The sequence below is a fragment of the Neovison vison genome, chromosome 3 (assembly GCF_020171115.1).
Source record: "Neovison vison isolate M4711 chromosome 3, ASM_NN_V1, whole genome shotgun sequence".
NCBI classification, from domain to species: Eukaryota; Metazoa; Chordata; class Mammalia; order Carnivora; family Mustelidae; genus Neogale; species Neogale vison.
The window spans coordinates 226,065,221-226,075,619 of record NC_058093.1 but is presented as its reverse complement, the minus strand read 5'-3'; the positions used below and the strand labels follow the sequence as shown (position 1 = coordinate 226,075,619).

At 45.5% G+C, this 10,399-nt stretch overlaps 1 protein-coding gene across 1 annotated transcript; it reads right to left on the bottom strand.

Moving 5' to 3' along the window:
- Window positions 1-1,161: 1,161 nt before the first annotated feature.
- On the bottom strand, window positions 1,162-8,637 carry PLA2G1B (phospholipase A2 group IB). The gene is made up of 4 exons (XM_044241100.1): window positions 8,436-8,637; window positions 5,070-5,229; window positions 4,430-4,557; window positions 1,162-1,372 (listed from the first exon to the last, which is right to left on the bottom strand). Exons 1-4 carry the CDS (start codon window positions 8,467-8,469, stop codon window positions 1,248-1,250), a joined length of 447 nt encoding a protein of 148 aa, XP_044097035.1. The 5' UTR covers window positions 8,470-8,637; the 3' UTR covers window positions 1,162-1,247.
- Window positions 8,638-10,399: the final 1,762 nt, after the last annotated feature.

The following is a 10,399-nucleotide window of genomic DNA, read 5'->3' as shown; positions in this document are numbered from 1 at the left end:
AGCAACCATTACCGACCACTGCGCCTGCGCCTGCGCCGGCTCACGCCGACGCGCGAGGGGGCGGGGTCAGAGCCTGGAAGGTGCGGAGGTGGGTCGGGGGCTGGGCCGCTTTTCCCCAGTGTAAGGGAAAAAAAGGAGGAACCACGTGTCCAAAAGATACCCAATCACATTTCCTATTCTGAAATCCCTGCGGGCAAGGAAATGCCCGGGTTGGGCTCGGGATCACGTGATCTTAAAAGGTAAATATAGCCACGTGGCTTATCCTCGACTGCCGCAAACCTTGGCGCCGAGACGTGTCTTCGCTGAACAGTTATTTAATGAGCGTGTGAGATGTGCTAAGCACTGTGAAGACGCTGTGGCTGCTGGGATGTAATCGCTACCTCAGAATACTCACAATTCCGTTTTTTTATTTAAATCTCTGCCACTGTACTAGGGTTTCCCATATTCATTTCCTTTAATAAGCACCCAGCAGGGACGCCTGGGTGGCTCAGTTGGTTGGACGACTGCCTTCAGCTCAGGTCATGATCCTTGGAGTCCCGGGATCGAGTCCCGCATCAGGCTCCCAGCTCCACGGGGAGTCTGCTTCTCTTTCTGACCTTCTCCTCGCTCATGTTCTCTCTCTGTCTCTCTCTCAAATAAATAAATAAAATCTTTAAAAAAAAAAAAAAGCACCCAGCAGATGCTCATTGAAAGATTGTTAAAGGGAAGAGGCGGGGTGGCTCAGTCGGCTAAGCATCTGTCTTTGGCGGGGGTCCTGGGATGGAGCCCCATATAGGGCCCTCTGCTCCGCGGGGAGCCTGCTTCTCCCTCTCGCTATGCTTGCTCCCCCTGCTTGTGCTTTCTCTTGCTCTCTGCCAGATGAATGAATAAAATCTTATTAAAAAAAATTGTTAAAGGGATTTTTTTTTTTTGTCTCTCTCCCCCAGCCCTGGGGATAAGGAAACAGGGGTAGGATATATTACTTCAGAGGATGTATTACGTAGTTCAATCTGGCACAGAGTAAATAATCAGTGCTTGTTAATCAGTATTCAGGACTCATGGTGTTCATTTCCTAGAAATACCCCCCCCAACATCAATTTCCAAGACTAGAAGGAATGATGCTTATAAAGAACTAGGGAGATACTTAGAGACACAGAGAATAAAACAATTTCCAAACGGAGGCCTTTCATCAAAGTGCTTTATTAGAGGACACAGGCTAAGGTGAAGGCAATGAGACATGTAGGGATGGTGATTTCCAGAAGGGATACTCAACTCTTACAGTACTTCTTGGTGTCAATGTTCTTGTGCTCCTTGTTATATGGAGCCTTTGAAAAGCAGATGGCAGCATTGCGGTCACAGTTGCAGATGAAGGCCTGACAGTCTTTGTTTTTGTCTGGAAAAGAGCAAGACGAAAGGACTGAGCCAAGGCAGATCCTGCTTTGTCCAATGTGGGTCAGGAAGAATTAACGAATAATCTGGTGGCCATTCCATTGATTCAAATTTAGGGTTGACAGATTTAGCAAATAAAAATACCGGAATATCAGATAAACAATAAATGTGATGTTTGGAATGTAGAATTTAAAAACTTCATTGTACATCTGAAAGTCAAGTTGAATTGGGCGTTGTGGGTTTATTTATTTTTTAAGATTTTTATGTATTTATTTGAGAGACATAGAGACAACGAGAGAGGGAACACAAGCAGGGGGAGTGAGAGAGGGAGAAGCAGGCTTCCCGCTGAGCAAAGTCTGATGCGGGGCTCAGACCTAGGACCCTGGGATCATAACCTGAGCCAAAGGTAGGTGCTTAAGGACTGAGCCACCCAGGCATCCTGGGCAACATGTGTTTAATCTGGCAATCCCAGGTATGATAGGTGCCTTTTGGAAAGTTCCGTCTATTTAACTTAAAATGAGCTCTTTTTTAAAAAAGTGGGAGGGGGCTTGGGTGGCTTAGTTCTTGAGCATCTGCCTTCTGCTCAGGTCATGATCCCGGGGTCCTGGGATCAAGCCCTGCATCAGGCACCCTGCTCTGCAGGGCGTCTGCTTCTCCCTCTCCCACTCCCTCTGCTGTTCTCCTTCTCTAGCTGTGTCTCTCTCTGTCAAATAAATAAATAAAAATAATTTTTAAAAAGAAAAGATTTTATTTGTCAGAGAGAGCACAAGCAGGGGGAGCAGCAGGCAGAGGGAAAAGCAGGCTTCCAGGGAGCCCGATGTGGGACTCAATCCCAGGACTCTGGGATCATGACCTGAGCTGAAGGCAGATACCTAACCAGCTGAATCATCCTGGCATCCCTTAAAATAAGCTTTTAAAACCCATATAGCTATAGATCTCTGATAACATAGGCAAGCAATATGAAAAACACTAAAGCATATACTCAAGGAATGAAGTATTATACATTTGACCTTACTGAAGTTTAGCAAGACAATTTCTCTATTTTATAGCACATATTTTAAAAATTATAGAACATTCTTACAGTAGAATATTATATAGATGTTTAAAATAATTAAGTACATCTGGGGCGCCTGGGTGGCTCAGTGGGTTAAGCCTCTGCCTTCAGCTCAGGTCATGATCTCAGGGTCCTGGGATCGAGTCCCACATCGGGCTCTCTGCTCAGCGGAGAGCCTGCTTCCTCCTCTCTCTCTCTCTCTGCCTGCCTCTCTGCCTACTTGTGATCTCTCTCTGTCTAATGGATAAATAAAATCTTTAAAAAAATAATTAAGTACATCTATATGTAGAAATGTTTCCAAGATATTTTATTTTTATTTTTAAAATGATTTTATTTATTTATTTGACAGACAGAGATCACAAGCAGGCAGAGAGAGAGGAGAAAGCAGGCTCCCTGCTGAGCAGAGAGCCCCATGCGGGGCTTGATCTCAGGACCCTGGGATCATGACCTGAGCCAAAGGCAGAGGCTTTAACCCACTGAGCCACCCAGGTGCCCCTCCAAGATATTTTAATTAAAGGAAAATGAAAGTTGGGGCTCCTGGGTGACTCAATCATTAAGTGTCTGCCTTCAGCTCAGGTCATGATCCTAGGGTCCTGAGATTAAGCCCTGCATCGGGCTCCCTGCTCAGTGAAAGCCTGCTTTCCCTCTCCCACTCCCCCTGCTTCTGTCCCTTCTCTCACTGTGTCTCTCTCTGTCAAATAAATAAATAATTTTTTTAAAAAACTGTCAATGAGTAACTGTTTATAAATGAATGAATGAATGAATGAATGAATGAATGGAAATGAAAGGCAATATATCCAACTGTTGGGCGCCTGGGTGGCTCAGTGGGTTAAGCCGCTGCCTTCGGCTCAGGTCATGATCTCAGGGTCCTGGGATCGAGTCCCGCATCGGGCTCTCTGCTCAGCAGGGAGCCTGCTTCCTCCTCTCTCTCTGCCTGCCTCTCTGCCTACTTGTAATCTCTCTCTGTCAAATAAATAAATAAAATCTTTAAAAATATATATATATATCCAACTGTTTGTTTGGGGAGGTAAGATTATAGGCAACTTCTCCTTTCTATGATAACGTTTCTGAAGAGTTTGAAATTACATTACTTTGACCTCTCTTACTTTTTTAACTAAAAGAAACAACAACAATAACTTTTAAAATGAATTTCAATTTTGTTAACTATAATTTAATTATGTACCTCTGCTTACATTCAGTAATTTCTTTTAGAAGAGATTTCATATATTTATTTGACAGAGAGAGCACAAGCAGGGGGAGAAGAATGGTGGGAGTCCTGGTAATTTTTTTCTTGGCCTCCTAGATTTGAATTGTGGTTATCCCAACGTTGTATATACAGTTTTGAAAAGTGGGACCTGTCTCTGGGTGCATAGTAGAGAGTAGTGCAAACCAGAATGCTGACCTAGCATGACAATACCCTTCACCTCTATTCTTCACAGCCGCCTCCCTGGAGGGACGTACTTCATCAGGAGCTCTGCACAATTTAGTGGTTAAGACCAGACCCTTTGATATAGAAACAACTGAGTTCAAATGCCAGCCCTACCACTTAGAAGCTGTGTGATTTGGGGCAAGTAGCTATTTTGGGTCTCAGCTTCCTCACCTGTAAAATGGGGTCATTAAAACCTATCTCATCTATACCTGGTATGTAATAAGGAACTCATAAATGGTAGTTCTGAGCTCTTTTTATGAAATAGCGAAGCTGAGTAGCATGGCAGTTAAGAGCAGAGACTCTGGAGTCATATAGACCTATGTTCAAAACCAAACACCACCATTTATGAGCTGTGTGCCCCATGGCAACTGGCTCAGCTTTCTGAGCCTCAGTTTTGTCACCTGTAAAATGGGTATAATAATAATGCTGATCGCCTAGGGTGTTGCCAGGATTCAAGGAGCACCTTGAATTCAAGGAGCACCTGGCACCAACGAAGTGATTGATAAATGGTGGCTCTCATTACTATTATTTCCTCCCTCATCTACTGAGGGGAGACGAGCCAACAAAAGATCACCTACCGCTGCAGGTGATCTCAGAGCCAGAGCATGAGTACGAGTAGACTTTGGTGTAGGGGTTGTCCAGGAGGAATTTGCAGCTGTCCAGTTTCTTGGCTTCTGAGTAGCAGTGGTCGTGGGTCTGGCAACACCTGGAGAGGGGGATGGACAGAGCTGAGGCTGGTGCAGGGAAGTAGGTCAGCCTCGGGAAAATGGAGGGATGATTAAGCTGACACGCTCTGGAAGATATTGGTCCTGTGGCTTGAAAAAACTTAAGTCCTTTGATCATGTTTATTGAAGGCGATTTAAAAATGGTCACAGGTTTATAATACAATCATATAGTCTGAAGACGAGGTGAGAGTCTTAACCATTGCTGGAACAGGACAATAGAATCGGCACTATGGTGTCTTGTATTATGATGTTCTGCCACTGGAGGGCAGAAGCACCCGCTCCTACTTTACATCTCCACTCTGGCTTTTCCTCCTGATGGAGCATTGGATTCAAGGTCCTCTTGGAGTACGTTTGTTTATACGGGAAGACGGGAAAATACGTTATCTTTAGCAAATATGCAAACCCCTTTTCTGTGCCTCCTCGTGAGATCTTTGGCTTGTGCCCTCCTCCCACCCCACGGGCACCCCGCTCTCCCTGCTGATCAATCACTCACTTGTCCAGCTCATCCACAGGGGTGCCAGATCCACCCAGGCCACAGTAGCAGCCGTAGTCATTGTAATCCTTCAAGGGGTCACTCTCAGGGATCGTGCACTTGATCATGTTGCGGAACTGCCACACTGCCCGCGGGCTGATGCCCCCATCCGCCGCGGTCACTGCAAGAAGACAGGTCCAGAGTTTAAATACGTCCTGATCAGCTCTGCCAGCTCCCAGGGGCCCTGCTCGCTGCCTGCCTGCTTTCTGGCCCCCCACCCCGGACCCCACCAGATGCCTCCTCTGAAGAGAGCTGGATGCCGGAACCTGGTAATACGAGTAGAGATTTTTTTCTTTCTGTAAAACTTCAAAAAAAATTGTTATTGAGATAAAATTCATATAACACAAAAGTTACCATTTAACCACTTAAAATGTACATTTCAGTGATTTTTAGTATATTCACAGGGTTGTGGAACCATCACAACTAATTCCAGAACATTTTCATCACCCCCAAAGGAACACCCTGTACCCATTAGCAATCATTCCCCCTCTCCCCTCTGGTAACCATTAAAATGCTTTCTGTCTCTATGGATTTGCCTGTTCTGAACACTTCACATAAATGGAATCATACAACATGTGGCCTTTTATGATTGGCTTCTTTCCCTTGGCAAAATATCTTTGAGGTTCATCCACATTATACTATATAACAATACTTCATTCCTTTTTGTAACTGAATAGTATTCCACTGTATGTATGGACCACATTCTGTTTATCCATTCATCACTTGATGGACATCTGGGCTTATCCGTTTTGGCTCTGATGCATAGTGCTGCTATTAACAGTTACATCTTAATTTTTGCATGAACATATGTTTTCAGAGGAATTCCCTTTATTTATCCAACAAATATTTATTGAGCACCTGCTACGGACCCAGTCACTGCCCTAGGAACCGGAGATGCACCCAAGAGCAAGTAGAAAATCTATCGCCTCATTGAGCTTACATCCTAGTGGAGGAGGAAAACAATAAGCAATAAATGAAATAACGAAGGAAACCAGATATTGTGTTAGAGGGTGGAAAAATTGGAACATGGTAAAGGGAATCTAAAATGGATTATGTTGGGAACGGCAGGGTTGAGATGGGGCAAGAGTGTAAGGGATAGTCAGGAGACTTGGGTGGTCTACCATTCCCAACAGGACAAGCTCCTTTCTGCCTCAAGGCCCATGTACCCGTTGTTTCTTCTGCTTGGCACACTTGTCATCTCACTTTTCAAAAAACCTGGAGGATCTTGGTTTAATTGCCACTTGCTCTGGATGCCTAAGTGGTGAAGTTGGTTAAGAGCCCGACCCTTGGTTTGGCTCAGGTCCTCATCTCAGGGTCATGGAGTTGAGCCCTGCATCAGGCATCACACTTGTGGAGTCTGTTTGGGATTCTCTCTCCCTCTCCTTCTGCCTCTCCCCTTGCTTGCTCACTCCCTCTTTCTCAAATAAATAAATGAATCTTTAAAAAAAAAAATAAATGCCACCTCCTCTTTCTTGATGACCCAAGCTGACTGGCTCCTCTGCTATCACTTTTCTTTATGTTCATTGTCTCCTCATAGCTCTATCTGTCTGTATCTGTTTATTTAATGCCTCCCACTCACTAGAGCATAAATTCAAGGACCGGCCTCTGGCAATTTTAATTCCCCAGGGCCTGACGCATAGTAAGCACTCCGTAAGTATATGATGAGTTATGCAAATGAAATAATCAACACACCAATTAAAGAAACTACATGGCACATAGTAGGTGCTTAATAAATATCTAATAAATAAGGAGGTTTTTTTTTTTTTTTAGATTTTTTATTTATTTATTTGAGAGAGAGAGACAGAGAGAGCATGAGCGAGGAGAAGGTCAGAGAGCGAAGCAGACTCCCCATGGAGCTGGGAGCCCGATGTGGGACTCGATCCCGGGACTCCAGGATCACGCCCCGAGCCGAAGGCAGTCGTCCAACCAACTGCGCCACCCAGGCCACCCCAGGTGGTTTTTTTAAGTTTCCTTGTAGCACAAAGTTTGACACAGAAGACGCAGGGAGCAGGGCCCCTTCACCTCATTTTCAGAGCCATACCTTGTGAGATATGGTGCCCTAAAGAGAAGAGGACACTATACGATTTTGGGGTCCCATTCCATCAGCCACCAGTATCATCTCTTTGCCCAGCGTCATGCCCTTTCTTCCCTTGATCTACTGTGCGCACTGGAGCTGCTCCGTATGTTTAAACCCAGGGCAGAGGCGCCTAGTTGGCTCAGTTATTTAGGCATCCAACTCTTGGTTTTGGCTCAGTTCTTGATCTCAGGGTTTGTAGGATCGGGCCCTATGCCAGGCTCACGGTCAGGGTGGAGTCTGCTTAGGCTTCTCTCTCCCTTCACACCTCCCTGTGGTCAACTAAATAAATAAATCTTAAAAATAAAACTAAACCCCAGGACAAAGGAAGGGTGACAACTGCTCACTCTCCCCTATGAGCAACCTCCACACTGACAGCAGACAGGAGTGACCTGGCCACCTTGGCCCATCTCCAGACCTCCCTCCTGCCTCCCTGTTTCCTCTGTCTCTGATCCAGCCAGCTCAGCTCTTTGCACAAAGCACTTCTCACGTGTGCGCCTGTGTGTGCGTGTGTGCTTGTGTGTGTCTGTTCCCTCGACAGGGAGCACGGCTTGCTCATCTATGAGTCCTCAGCCCCAACTAGAGCCTGATACCTTGGAGCCTCTGAGATATCAGTGTGGAATGCATGAAAGAAGGTTGGATGAATGAGGTGAGATCTGAATCCCAATGTATCTGATTCCATTCATTCATTCATTCATTCATTCAATAAATGACGCAAACAGCTCTATCCCTGCTCTCCTGGAGTGCATGCTTCTGTGGGGGTGGAGAATAAAAAGGAAATGAAGTGGGACACCTAGCTAGCTCAGTTGGTAGAACATGCAGCTCTTGATCTCAGGGTCTTGAGTTCAAATCCCTTGTTAGGGATAGAGTTTACTTAAAAATAATTAATTAACTAACTAATTAATTAAAGCTTTGAAAAGGGAAATGAATCAACAAAAACCAAGATACAAATTGCAGGCAAAGGTAGGTGCTGGGAAAATTCCATACCAGGGCTGTATGGTAGAGAGAAAGGAGAGAGGTCTCTCTTTGCTCAGGTGGGCAGACAGGCCCTTCTGAGAGCGATCTGAGTTCAGACCTAAAGGTTAAAAAGCTGGAGCTGTGGGGGGATTTAAGGGAACCCAGCATGGATGCTGTTAAGCCTCATAGAGAGCCCTGAGTAAAGGCTCCAGGTCCAGCCAGCCCTGTGAGCTGGGGCCCCCATTCCTGAAGAGTGAGATCTTAGCACTGAAGAGATGGGACTGGGGAGAGCTTACCTGTGAGCAGAGCAGCCAGTACAAGGAATTTCATTTTGTTGTCAAGTTGCTGAGCAAGAGAAAGGACTAAAGTCACCTATGGCCTCCCTCTTTATACCCACACTATGTCCCCAAGATAAGGCTGTAGTGTTTGCTTTGCTTTGAACCTGCTCTGAGTTGGCCTTGACTCTGTCTGTTACAGGAATAACCTTTACCGACAAGCAAACCGTGTCAGCAAGGGATCCTTGGAAGTAGTGTACGTATTTTCATTAGCACCTTTTTTTTTTTTTTTCATTAGCACCTTTTAATGGAAGGGATTATTTCTGGAGTTCTGGAAACTTGACCCTCACCCCACTTCCTTTGCACTCAATCTAATTCTACCATTGTCTCCCCATCTTCTCATGGGCCTGGGTCTCCATGGTGGGTCTCAGTGAATAGTCCCTACCAGTCATGCATCTCGCAGATGAGTGAACAAGTTCAGAGAGGTGAGGTAACTTGCCTGAGGTCACACAGCCAGCAAATGGCCAAGCAGGGGCTCAAACTTAGGCATGCCTGATTCTAAGGCACATGTTTTATTTTTCCCCACTCTGTTAATACCACCCCCTCTCCCGTTCCCCAGCATGGGTTTGTAAGGAAACCCTGGGCTTTGGAGTTCCAAAGGCTTGGATCTGACTCATAGAATTTAAAAAAAAAGGGGGGGGGAGGGTGTCTTCTCAAATGTTTGTATGGCATTTTTTAAGGAGAGATTCACATAGCATAAAATTAACCTTTTTTTTTTTTTGAAGATTTTATTTATTTATTTGACAGAGAGAGAGAGAGAGATCACAAGTAGGCAGAGCAGCAGGCAGAGAGAGAAGGGGAAGCATGCTCCCTGACAAGCAGAGAGCCCAATGCAGGGCTCAATCCCAGGACCCTGAGATCATGACCTGAACCAAAGGTAGAGGCTTTAACCCACTGAGCCACCTAGGTGCCCTTAACCATTTCATTTTTAAAGCAAACAATTCAGGAGCAGCGGGCTGCCTCAGTTGAAAGAGCATATGCCCCTTGTAATCAGGGTTGTGAACTCAAGCACCATGTTAGGTGTAGAGATTACTTAAAAAAAAAAAAAAGAAAAGAAAAGAAAGAAAAACTTAAAGAAAAAATAAGGTAAAGCGAACAATTGAAGGGCATTTATTACATTCACTGCTATGCAACCACCATCTCCAGTTCCAGAATGTTTTCATCCCCCACCCCCTGCAAAGGCAACCCCTTCCTATTAGCAGTCATTTGCCCCAGCCCCTGGCAATGGCTAATCTGCCTTCCCACTCTATAGATCGACCTGTTCTGGATATTTCCCATAGTATGTTCTATTTTGTAATTGGTGCTCTCCTATTGACTACTGACGTGGTCTCTGCAACAGTCCTGAGTTGGGAGGCCCTCTTGTTTTTTTAAAATTATTTTTAAAGATTTTATTTATTTATTTGAGATAGACAAAGAGAGAGAGTGCGCATGAGTTGGGGGGAGGGGCAAAGGGAGAAGCAGGATCCCCTGCTGAGCAGAGAACCAGACAACAGGAGGCTTGATCCCAGGACCAAGAGATCATGACCTGACCCAAAGGCAGATGCTTAAAGGACTGAGCCCCTCAGGCGCCCCCAGATTCACTTAGTGTTGATGACCTTGACCATCGTGAAGATTGCAGCTAGCTACATCATCGGATGCCCCTCTGTTAGAATTTGTCTGATGTTTTTCTCATGATTACAGTAGGGGTTGGTTAAAGGTTTAGGGGAGGAAGAGCACAGAGGTAAAGTGCCGTTTTTTTCATGCCGCCATGATTTGTTTAATCGTCTCTTGTCCGGGGAGGCATCTTGGCTACCTTCCAGGTGAGGACACAGAGGCTCAACCTGAGGTAGAGCTGGATGTGGCCACACCCGGACATGAACCCACACCTCCCTCTTCCCGCTGAACGCCTTCCCTCCAGCCTGGCATGGTTGTGCTGTGTCTGAGTC